We start from the raw sequence: 12,984 nt of genomic DNA on the forward strand, positions 1-12,984 counted from the left end.
CTAAGTCTCCGCTTTTCCAGGGAAAATAGCCTTAGTTTCTCTAATCTTTCAGCATATGAAAGGTTTTCCATACCTTTTATCAATCATGTCGCTCTTTTCTGGACTCTCTCTCGAGTATCGCCATATCCTTCTTAAGGTACGGCGACCAATATTGGACGCAGTACTCCAGATGTGGGCGCACCATCGCCCGATACAACGGCAGGTTAACTTCCTTCGTTCTGGTTGTAATACCTTTCTTGATAATACCTAGCATTCTATTCGCCTTCTTAGAGGCCGCTGTGCACTATGCCGACGGCTTAATTGTCTTGTCCACTATTACCCCCAAGTCCTTTTCTAGGGTACTTTCACCCATTACCAGCCCTCCCATCGTATAGTTGTACTTCGGGTTTCTGTTTCCTACATGCAAGACTTTACATTTCTCTACATTAAACTTGTACATTAAACTTCATCTGCCATCTCGTCGCCCACTCTCCTAGTTTGTTCAGGTCCCTTTATAAATCTTCACAGTCCTCTTTAGTCCTAACTCCACTAAATAGTTTGGTGTCATCTGTGAATTTGATTACTTCGCACTTCGTCCCTGTTTCTAGATCATTTATAAATACATTGAACAGCAGTGGTCCGAGTACCGACCCCTGCGGAACACCACTTGTTACCCTCCTCCAGTTAGAGTAGTGGCCCTTCACTCCTACCCTTTGCTTCCTACCCGCCAACCAATTTTTGATCCATCTATGTACATCTCCTTCCATCCCATGGTTCTTCAGTTTCCGTAGTAGGCATGATTTTTCTATGCAACATGTTGAGTAACTTGGCTTTTTCAGTTGCCTCAATAATGGAGGGGATATTTGTGAAGAGGGAGGGAAGATGGGATTTTTGTTGATCCTTGTTCTGTATTTATGATTTATAAAATGACAGTTGTACAGAACATTGGGGTTTTTTATACTTTAATTAAATGATTTCAATATAAAATCATAACTATTTGAGACTTGTACAGATGGGATTAGACAGAGTTCACAGGGACAGGGTGGAGATGGGGGCAGAGCTTACAGGGATAGGGACAGAGTTCACAGGACAGAGATGGGGACACATTTTGTCCCCGTGTCATTCTCTAACCCCTACAGTATATAACGCACTGAGGCTACTTTGGTTTGGTATTTAGTGTGAGTTTTTGTCCAACATCTCAGAAAGCTTATATAGAGTCATGCTGAATGACTGAGGCATATTTTCAAAGTACTGTACTTAGACTTACAAAGTTGCATAGTAACCTATGGAACTTTGTAAGTTTAAGTGCTTTGAAAATGAGCCTCTATATGTACTTAACATTTATTGGCTGGAACTATTGCCATTTGAATTTTGAACAGAGTTTGAATTTAGGCAGAGTTTATGGATATGGTTGAATTGATCTTATGAATCCCACTTCCCTCCCTAATGTGATATTAATATGATTGAAAGTTTTTAAAACTCTCTAATTGTCTTAATTTTCTCTCCCATCTCAAAAAAATTCAAAATGAAACAGAAAGCCCTGGGTGCTGATGAGACGATGCTGGAGAAGGACCCCACAACAGGAATCTGCAACTTGCTATATGACAGCGCACCTAGTGGCCGCTTTGGCTCCATGACCTACCTCTCTAAATCTGTGGCCACATATGTGCAAGAGTTTCTCCCCAACAGTGGTTGCTCTATGCAGTAAAGTTTCTCATGTTTTAGAACACAAGTTTTATAAAAGTATATTTTGATTTTGAATTTTAACTTAACTTAAAAAAAAAAGAATACAGAGACTGAAATTACTGAATATAGACGACATATTTTAAAGTTTTCTAAGAACAAAGTCCTCTAAATGCTCATCTCAGAAAACATACTTTGCCAAATTAGAAATAGGGATTTATGTGGCAGAGATATTATTTCCATTGTTTTCAATATGGGCATGCTGCTGTACTCTGCAACAAACATAAGTGATGTAGCTGCTAGAACAATAGCCTGCAGTTTTTAGGTCAAAGTCCAAGCTCTGCCACTAACCTTGACTTTACCCTCAGGTAGTTCACTGTTATAACTCTGTACGTATCCCACCTGTAATCAAGTAGTTGATCAATAGTGTTTCAGACAGTATTTCTCTAGGATTTATTCCTTTTAGTGATAACTGCGTATTTGGTAAACAGAAAAAAAGGCTTCCTTATTGTGGAAATGGATACAATCAGAAAATAGTGAATGTTAATGTCTAATAACCATGCATTTTTGATTGGAATCTACCTTTGTGGGTGATTTGCAGGCCATACTTAAGTACGTTCACAAAAGCTGTCTTGATCAAGATTGAAATCATGTGAGATGCAGCAGTCACTGCAAACAGTTTTCACTGTACTGTATGTTATTAAATTTAGTATTTTAGGGAATCTTTATTATGGCAGCATTTGCACATTAGCAGTGACCTAAAACATAAATAATGTCATAGTATGACTCAATGCAAATTACTGCAAAATCAAATCTAATGTTCTCCCCTTAGCACTTAAAAGTTTTGATTTTGCAATAAAAGTAATAGGACAAAAAGCATAGAAAGCTTCTGTTCTGAGGTATGTAATGTTTCCCTTTTCTTTCTTCCACTTATGCCTTGTCTTTTAATCAATTTATTATGATGTAGGAACAACCTCATGGTTAGAGCAGTGGGCTGAGAAACAAGAGGTCAGGATTCAAATCCTTGTGACCTTGGGCAAGACCTTTAATTCTCCAATTGTCTTAGGAACAAACTTAGATTTTTAAACCCTCCTGGGACAGTGAAATACCTATTCTACCTGAATATAACTTACTCTGAACGACAACTGAAAATGTATAAGTTAAATAAATAATTTTTTTTTTTTTAAGCTAGCCCTAGGGGGCCAATATAATAAGGTATACTAAGCTTAGCATATCTTTTTACTAATGCTTTAGCATGCAATTTTGTGTGTGCAAAATTTTACTCTCAATAAGGCTTTTAGGAGTTATAAAATATGTGTTTAAAATTTAGTGCATCCCTTTACAAATCCACTGTAAATGAAGGAAATAGCTGTTAGTCCCCAAAGCAGGGAGGTGCATCAAATTTCTAAATACAGATGCAAGATCCTTTATCCGAAATCTTTGAGACCAGGCATATTTCAGGGAGGGAGGTTATTTTTGGGTTTTTGGAATGGCAATGTTAAGTCAGAAAAAATTGCCACCAACCTTTTTTCCCCCTTCCCCCCCAAAATAAGGCAAACATTAAAAACTTCAAGCACTGGCTGACATGTCCCTGCCTTATATTTTCATGTAGGACAGATATAAAATGAAATATAAGAGTGCACATCCCAACAATTTTCCAACACTGACAACAGCTTATGAATGAGCACCATGTTGTTTGTGGAAAGAGTATGCACGACTGAGGAAAGGGTCGCACTATTCACAAAGGGCTCCTTTTACAAAGCTACTACCACGACTTTGTAAAAGGGGCCAAAAGAGTGTGCATTACTGGGGAAAGAGTTGCAAACATTAAAACACTTCAAACGCAAGCTTGTTCTCTAAACATAGGTCTAATTGATCTAATAGATCACTGAGGGTGCAGACCTTGGGGTCATCCTGTGTTTCTAAGGGCTAGATTCACTAAGCAAACCGATCGTGTAACTGATCGGTTTGCAATTCTTTTACTAAGCTTCAGTAAGCACTAATACATGCTTACCACAAGTTAATTTTGTGTTTGGTGTGACTGTGTACTACCCACTGGGAGTGGAGAGTAGGTGTGCCTAATGCTAATCAGTTAGCACAGATGCATCACCATTTGTTAACCAATTAGCACATGTTTAGCACAGTATCCCTGGTAAATAGGTGTCAGTAAGGGCTCCCATGCCAGTGGCCACATGCTAATTGGAAAATTAGTGCATGTTAACAAGCTATGAACGTTTGAGCTATAAACCTCCCCTGGGATGCATGAACCTGAGGAACTCTGCACTAGGACACCTATATTGTAGACCTTAATCTTAAGTTTACATTTTTATTTCCGTCCAAATTGCTGATGTGTTTTTATACCTTTTGCTTCAAGCGTCTGGAATTAATTTGTGTGTCTGTATGTCTGTGTAATGAAAGGTCTTACTTAATTTTAGCAAAAATATTTTACTCATGTTCTATAACACTGGCTCCCTAGAGTGCTGTTCTTTAGAAAGTACTGAATATTTAATTGTTGATATTTAATTCTCTACTCTGATAAATATTTAATTCTCTTCTCTGATAAATACTGCTTAGGAAAGAAAAATCTCTGCTACTTATACACAAACAGGCAGCATATTTTCACATATGGGTGGCATCATCCACGGAGCCCCGGTATGGACAGTGTAAAGTATAGTATCACTTTAAACTTTAACAAGCTTTTAGACTGCCCGCACCATGCATGTGTGAGTGCCTTCCCGCCCGACACCAGCTTGTGAGGTCATCAGTTTTTTGTTTTCTGCGGAGTGAAGAAGACATATCTTTTGTTTCTTTGTCTAGTTGCCTTCCCATTTATATTTTGTTTAAATCTTTTTCAAGTATTTCAAATTTCTCTTCTACTACTTTTCTTTCAAACACAAACCACGAAGAAAAGTAGAAAGGAAAAATAAATTTTGGACTTTCCTCAAACTTCTTTTGCTTAGCAGCCTTCACATAAATTTCCATCCTAACTTCCTCCGTGATCATCGATGGATTTTCGGCTTTGTTTCTATTCCAACCTGGCTTGCCCTCTCCAACTGTATCTGGAAGAAGGAAAACACTATTAATTAATGTCAAAGTTTTTCTTACCTTGTTTATTTATTTCCACATATAGGTCTGCAGTTGGACTTCCAGTGACTGGGACTGGCCAGTAATGGAGGACATTGATGCTTCCAATAGTGGTATACTAGCATTGAGTTTCCTTGATCGACGCAGATGCATCGCAGGGGACAAAGCCCTACATTAAGCATCGAGTCTGCTTGTTGCATGGTCTTCATGACGATAGAGGTTGTCATTTCTGAAGTTCATCACCTTTTCAGGCATTCATGCTTCAATTCCTATGGCACTTTTAATACCATTGATGTTGTATGGTCATGGTACTTCCTTATCCTCGATGGACATCACTGCTGATTAAGACTTGATGGTGTTCTACATCGGTAGAACCCCCTTTTTCTGTAGACGAATCTCTACTTCAGTGTCAGCAACCTCATCAGTGCCAGTTAGCCTGTGCATAGTTCTCATATGGCGCAAGGTACTTCTTCGGAGTCTATCCTCAAACGTCGCTGTATTTAATATCGACGGTCTTCAAGAACATCGTAGAAGAATAACTTCACATCAACGCCAGTGTCTTTCTTATGTGCAGTTTGTGTTCCTACTGGGAATGCATCCTCTTTGAGGTCTCCTGCCCCTCAACACTCTGCAACACCATTGATACACGCTCAGCTCAGGTTTTGATGCAAGATATTTGTTCCAGGATTGATGACTTTGTCACTGCTTCGTATTGGTTACATCAGCTATGATCTGCTTACTCTTGACAGAGCATCACATCAGCTGCTATTTGAGGGAATGGTCCTTTTCATCGGGGCGGTACTGAACACATAAGGTATAGACGCCGTCGATGATTCTCTTCATTGGAGCATCGATCACCAGTAAAACACCGATGTTCTTCACATCGAGCTCTGCATGGCATCTCTAGTTTCTTAATTTCCAACAGTCTTTGGACTTTCATTTCCTATGGACTCTGTTGTGCAGAGAATTTGATGTTTTTCACATATGGCATCACTACTTATCTTGGAGCATCATTCTGGGTCCAAAAGATATCAACATTTTCTTCCTGTTGACGGTGATCTTCCCCATACGACTTTGATCATCTTCGAAGCATCAAAGTCCTTCTTCACATCGAGATTCTACATTGACATCGATGGTTTGTCATCAGGAGACCAAGAGGCTTCATCTACATCTCCAAAACCAGCTCAGTTTTTTTGGCCTACTTCTAAAGACTGCTTTGTTTGGTACAGATCCTACTTAAGCATAGCATTTTGGGGCTACAAGGTACCAATTCCAGTTTTCTATTGAGGCATCGATCCACATTGCATCCGCCTTTCCATATTACTTCTGGAATCCACCAGAGGTGTGGAGCCTGTAAGGTGGATTTTTCCTGTTGTCCTCACATTTCAATATGAACAACATGTGGGATTTTTTATACATTATAAGGTCTAGTGTGAGAATGTAACATGGATGTAGAGCCTGTTAAGTTAGATTCCCTTCCATGTTTGAAAAAAAACAAACAAAACTTTCACAGACTAGAAAGTAGATAGCAAGGTCAGCTTATGATGCTTTTGAGATGTCATCCAGAGCATCTGCTATGTCAGTGGCTATGAGAGGTCTAGCTTGGCTAAGAATCTCTGATATGGACTTCAATCCCCAGGATAGATTAGCCAATATTCCATGTTTAGGAGAATAACTTTTTGGCACAACATGGAAAGAATTGGAATTCTTTAGTCAGAACAAAGACTAAGCCTCAAGCTTCACAGCAGTCTGCTAAGCCTTCCTATTCATATCAGAGGCGATATACTTCTAAACCTTCTGGTTCTAGGCCACCACCGCAAAAGAATAAAAAACAACCAATCATGTGTAAAGTTGGAAAATGCTATGAATGCTTTACTGCTTTATCCTCTAAGCAGGATCAACCAGTTTTTTGAGTTTTTTAGTGGCACATGCCACCCTCTGTACCATCAATGTACATACAGTACTTTTCAGAATGCTCATACAATTACCTTGAGTATTTTTCCCTACCCGTGTTTTTTCCTGTTGTTTAATGGACATTATCCACGACACCCTATTCTCTATCTCCTTTTTTATTCTAAAGGAACCCTGAAGTTTGGGAATGGCTACTCTAGTTTATATTGATCAGTTTCTGACCTGAAATTTCATGATCTGAAGTCAGAGGGTTGTACGCTCGACCATCAGCGCCCACTACCCAAATTCCAATAGATTATGATTATAATTCTGAACCTATGGATAAGTGTAAGGTGATGCATGTCGGTAACAAAACTCTTGTACACGAATACAGGATGTCTGGTGCAGTACTCGGAGAGACCCCCCAGGAAAGAGACTTGGGAGTACTGGTTGACTGCCGTCCGCGCAATGTGTGGCAGCGGCGAAAAAGGCGAACAGAATTCTTGGAATGATTAAGAAGGGGATCACGAACAGATCGGAGAAGGTTATCATGCCGCTGTACCGGGCCATGCTATGACCCCACCTGGAATATTGCATCCAGCACTGGTCACCATACTTGAAGAAGGACACGATACTACTCGAAAGGGTCCAGAGAAGAGCGACCTAAATGGTTAAGGGGCTGGAGGAGTTGTCGTACAGCGAGAGATTAGAGAAACTGGGCCTCTTCTCCCTTGAAAAGAGGAGACTGAGAGGGGACATGATTGAAACGTTCAAGATAATGAAGGGAATAGACTTAGTAGATAAAGACGGGTTGTTCACCTTCTCCAAGGTAGGGAGAACGAGAGGGCACTCTCTAAAGTTAAAAGGGGATAGATTCCGTACAAACGTAAGGAAGTTCTTTTTCACCCATTGAGTGGTGGAAAACTGGAACGCTCTTCCGGAGGCTGTCATAGGGGAAAACACCCTCCAGGAATTCAAGACAAAGTTAGACAAGTTCCTGCTAGACCAGAATGTATGCAGGTAAGGCTAGACTCAGTTAGGGCTCTGGTCCTTGACCTAAGGGCCGCCGCAGGAGCAGACTGCTGGGCACGATGGACCACTGATCTGACCCAGCAGCGGCAATTCTTATGTTCACACTAGTGCTGCCCGTTTCAGGAAAAAAAATTTGATTCGATTCAGTCTATTGAATCGATTATTCGATTCGATTCGATTTTCCTGCCCAAGTGGATGTTTTTTTCAAATATCCTGGTAGGTCTATTTTTTAGTCTCTTCACCCCTTTTATATCCTCTTTCACCCAATTTACTCTCTCCTACCCACACTTGCACTGTGGTGTAAACAAAATAAACAAACAAAAAAGACTTTTCCTCTCTCTCTTAAATCCTAGCTCATGTTTGTGGTCTAACACCACAAAATAGAAAATAAAATTATTTTTTCTACCTTTTGTTGTCTGATCATCTCCCCCTCTCCCTCCATCTGCCTTTTTTATTTTTTTTATGGCACTCCTAAGACCCCACCACCACCACACCCCCGCACCTTTCCCAAAGAGAGTCCGGGAGGAGGGACGCATCTGGTAGCAATCCACTCCTGCCAGCACTCCTCGCATTTTCTCTCCACTGCGGCCCGCCCTCAGTGAAAACTTCCTGTTTCCGCTTGGGCGGCTGAATGGAGAGAAGACACCTGGAGTAGCGGTAGGGTAGTGAGTCACATTCGCTACCGCCACTTTTGCCTGGCCAGGGAAGAGAGGAGAGAGCCTTGCTGCCCCGATCTGTACGCAGAGACCTGTTCGAGATTTCCTTCTGCCAGAGTCCTTGCTTCGATGTAACTTCTGGTTTTTGCAAAACCAGAAGTTACATCGAAGCAAGGACTCCGGTGGCAGAAGGACATCCCGAACGGGTCTGCGGTGGTAGCAAGGGACCAACAAATCGCAATTAACCAGGGATAGTAGTTTGAAGGCTACACTACTTTACTTCTAGAAATATACTTTCATGGGTTCAGGTCCCAATTTTAATAACATATTTTAGTAACACTCTACCCTTGCTAAGCTCCTCTTTTTTCAATAAATGAGCAAAAAAAAAAACCAAACTCATCAACTTTTTGTTTTTACAAGAATGTTAAACAACTCAGTTCACTTTTTCCTTACTAAATCTCTGAGGGGATTTCGTCTTTACTGGCATATTGCTTGTGCAATATGTTTCACCCTTCTGTTCTCTGCTGATTCTCTCAGTTTTAAGGCTTATTACAATCTTTTCTCAGCCTTTGAGAGATAATTATATATACTTCATAGCATTTGCTTTTCTTTCCTTCTAGAATAGTTCCTCCTTTTTATCCTCTCAGACTATTCTTTTTACGAGAACCATGCTTTCGTTGCTTACGAAATTTCTTTCCCTTCTCATTCATATCTACTCTGAGACCTGGCTGGTTTCACCTGCTCATTTAGTCTGCTACTCCATATGGGTGCATTTACCAGTACTCCTTTCTTATTTGATTCTTGAATCTTTTTGGTATCTCCATTGCCTAGGAGGTCGTTTATTATTTTCACAGCCTCTATACATATGAGTTTTCTCAGAATTCTCCTTTTACCTCTAGTAGAGCATGGAGTTCCTTTATTCATTTTTTCTATTAGGTTCCTTACCTTGCCTCTGTGCTTATGGATCAGACATTAGGTCATGTTTTTTGCGAGGCAACTCAAATTTTTCTGAGTTCTTGGACTAATGCATTAGGCGGAATATCAAATGTACAATAAACCCAACTGTGTTACACTAAGTGTTATTAATTTTGAGATCACGATGTCGTACATGTATCTGAATGTATATTTGGACTGTATCTTTTCATAAAGCTTAATAAAAAATATTGAACTCAAAAAAAAAAAATAAACCCAACTCTCCTTCCATCTTGTTACTAAAGCTATAGGGAGTCCCACATGTGAAAATATGCTGCCTGCTTGTCTAAGGATAAAGCACAGTTACTTACCTTAACAGGTGCTATCCTGGGACAGCGGGCAGATATTCTCACAACCCGCCCACCTCCCCTGCGATTTAGCATAGAACTGATGACCTCGCGAGCTGGCATCAGGCAGGAAGGCACTCACGCATGTGCGGTGCAGGCAGTCTAAAAGCTTGTTAAAGTGATATTACGCTTTCCACTGTCCGTACCGGGGCTCTGTGGATGACGTCACCCACATTTGAGAATATCTGCCTTCTGTCCCAGGATAATGCCTGTTACGATAAGTAACTGTGCTTTATGTAGTAATTGGTTACATAGCCCGTGTCAGTTTTAGATTCTGTAGTGTATAGTGTCTAAAAGTCACTGCTGCCAGACATGTTTTTAATGTTCAGTTTTTTGTGAATGAACTGCTTGCTCCAAGCTGTTTACCCTATCAAAAAATGCTCACAAGGTTAAAATTCCTGTTATGCTTGACACTAATGGCTACCTTAGTCCCCAATGTTCTAAACTTACTGTGCCTTTAACCATTGACGGTAAACCAGTTTTAATCGGTTTAGCATCAACGTATTTTAACTTCAAATGCACATAATGGCTCTGCGTGATCTTTTCTGTGCTTTGTAGCATCCTTTGATAATATTATGTAAATGTTATACAACGTCACATCTGACAGCTTTGTCTCACAGGTCAAAGACTGGAAAGGGGGGTGGAAGCTGAACCAGCCCTTACTAATAAAGGTGGTATCCATAAGGGTCAGCATGTATTGCCTTACCTTTCTGTAGAAGCTTGCATTGGTTCACCTGCTTTTCAGCATGACATCTTTCATGGTCTTTATGTATGCTAGAAGAATTAAATATAATGAGTTTAGTCAGAAGTAGTCTGTAATCAGGAAGATGTGCATGAATGCAGTAGCACACACGTGCACCCTACTGCATTGCTATCAGGAGACTCTTGCAGACACTGCAAAACAGTTGAGGTAGTAGCTCTAGCATTCATGCTTCCTCATTTGACTGCTCTGGTGCCACTTCCCCTTCCTCCTACTGCTGTGGATCAGCTTTCTGGGATATACAGACGTACACAAACTGGAGAAAGCAGCAGTGTAAGGAAGGTGAGAAGTAGCAGCTGAGAAAGCAACCATCAGTGTATTAACTGTGATTGTATGGATAGGCTTGAAATCTGAATTTTATCTAGTGATATTCTGTAATGTCTGAAGCTTCTTATAGCTTAAACTGCTGTGGTTTGGCTTTATTTGCAGCATTGTATGCTGTGTGGGAAACATGGCTTTGAGTTCTAGAACTGATTCCTGCTCCTCAGACCTCTAGAAATTGAAGCACTGGGAAAATAGCAATCTCAGTTGGTAGGATGTGAGATTTAGTGCATCATACAAAAGTGGCACAGATGGAGAGCAATGGTGTACTGGGTTCTGAAGGAAGGCACCACATCCCTCTTACCAAGAACAATAATGGTCCAAGGATATTGGATGCCTAGATGAACCTTCAACCATGTTTGTCCCCCACCCTGAGGGTCAGCTCAAGGCCCTACCACTCTCTCCCCAGTAGTTCAGCATCTCCCCACTACCCCTTCCCCTCCCTGCACATCTCAGGTTATCAGTATGTTGTTCCTCCTACCTCTATGGCTAGCATCTCCCCTTTCACTCTCTCTGCCATCCAGGTTGCCAGCATCTTCCTTTCCCCACTAACATCCATTCATACCCAGCTGCCCAACATCCCTTCACTTTCTGCTTTTGGGCCATTGCCTAACCCTCCCCACCTCCACCTCCTGTACTGGTCCTGTTTTATAGATGATGAGTGCTGCATAGGCTCTGTAATTATATGCCTAAACTGAAGCGCTGCCCTGCCCTCCTTTCACAAGAAGTCTGCCATGGAAGACAGTAGGACATAGTAATGCTTTGGCATGTGTGTACTGACCTGCAGCGGCAGACAGAAGTAAGTCAATTCTGATTGATTTGTGAAAAAGAAAAACATGTTTTGTTTGGTGTCTCTGCAATGAATGTACTGTCTTTTGCTTCTGAAATATTAGGGGATCCTGAAGGGGCTATGTAGATATCCAATATACATTATGATGGTTCAAACTTCCTAGATTGCAGAAAGGCATTTAACTTATTTTTTTTAACAAAAATGGACTTATTTCCTTCTGAAGGGTACTTAGGGCCTGCACAGCACTGGCTCTGCTTTAACTCGGGGTAGGTGCAGGAAGAGCTGGAAGCCCAGCAGGAGAAAGGCTTTTTGCATTGCTGGAGGCTGCACCACTGCCTGACCTGAACTTCAGTGGCCTAAGTGGATGCCTAGTTGATCTAGTGACAAGGCTGGCCCTGTCTCTTTTATAGATAGAAGAGGGTTGGATCTTTGGGACAAAACAAAGGTCCACAAAGCCCCTACTTCACACTCTCGTTGTCATAAACGACAGTGAGTGGGTTTAGGGCAGATCAGATCTGGTTTGAAAGCTCAAGTGTGGAGAAAAGGGAGCCAGAATCTATTAATATCTAAGTCAATACACTGGCAATAAAGATGTGTAATTTGGGGGCAGCTTCTTTGACTTAGGATCCCCTGACTATCAGAATCAGTAAGACATGGATTTTCTGTGGAAGTATGTCACTCACATCCAGTGAGAAAGAGATAATGATTGCTGACCAAGCAACATCACTGTAGCTGCACCCTGTAAAAGATGCCCCTCAAACCCTTTCATCATGGAGGGATAAGTGAATATCTTGGGCAGAACTGTCTTGGGTTTGGGGGGAGGGGGAGAAAATGTATATTAAATGACAAATTTTTTAGGGAATATCTAAAACCTATGTATCATTCTTCAGTTGTTCTTCTCAAAGTAAAATTCTATTCTAAGAAATACTGTATGTTTTAGATATTCAAATGTTGTGATGTGATGCATCAAGGTTAACAGAGCACTCTGTGACATTAAGGGAATTTTGAGACAGTCTTGGTTTTAGCTCATGGCATGCTGAGACTTCCTTATTGAAATCCATCTGGGAATTGATATCTTTTTTAGCCTCTGAGTGCTGTACGTGTTAATAATCTGCGTTGCCTGTTTTAAGGTTGCTAATATTTTGAAATGGCATGAGCAAGTAGATATGGTACAAGCCATGGGAATTCTTGAAGATTTCCAGCATTTTGGTGGGTCAAAAGGAGAGCTGGCCAGGTTTCAAAGCTCCATGGTGGAAAAATGACAGGAATATATGCATGGAAAAAACAGTGGATGAAAATCCAGGAAAAGCGTTGCTCTGTGCCCACCATCTAGGTTGGCAGTAGGAAGAGACAGGGTAGAGGGAAAGAGGGGCAGGAGTTAAAGTAGGGGCAGAGGAGCAAATATGTTTGCCTGCCCCAAATACTAAATTGCCTGTGTACTGCTCTGAAACTGAAGTTCAAAATCCCTTA

General features: G+C 40.9%; 1 protein-coding gene across 4 annotated transcripts in view; it reads left to right on the plus strand.

Annotated features, from left to right (window-relative positions):
• PHKA1 (phosphorylase kinase regulatory subunit alpha 1) overlaps positions 1 to 7,090 on the plus strand; it is a 252,951-nt gene extending 245,861 nt beyond the window's left edge. For all 4 annotated transcript variants that reach the window (XM_033946131.1, XM_033946129.1, XM_033946130.1 and 1 more), the window contains one exon: positions 1,514 to 7,090. In XM_033946131.1, the coding sequence (XP_033802022.1) occupies positions 1,514 to 1,687 (174 nt within the window). In that variant the 3' untranslated portion in view covers positions 1,688 to 7,090. The remainder of the gene's footprint in view (positions 1 to 1,513) is intronic.
• The last annotated feature ends 5,894 nt before the right edge of the window (positions 7,091 to 12,984 follow it).

Source organism: Geotrypetes seraphini, chromosome 5, assembly GCF_902459505.1.
Source record: "Geotrypetes seraphini chromosome 5, aGeoSer1.1, whole genome shotgun sequence".
Lineage (NCBI taxonomy): Eukaryota > Metazoa > Chordata > Amphibia > Gymnophiona > Dermophiidae > Geotrypetes > Geotrypetes seraphini.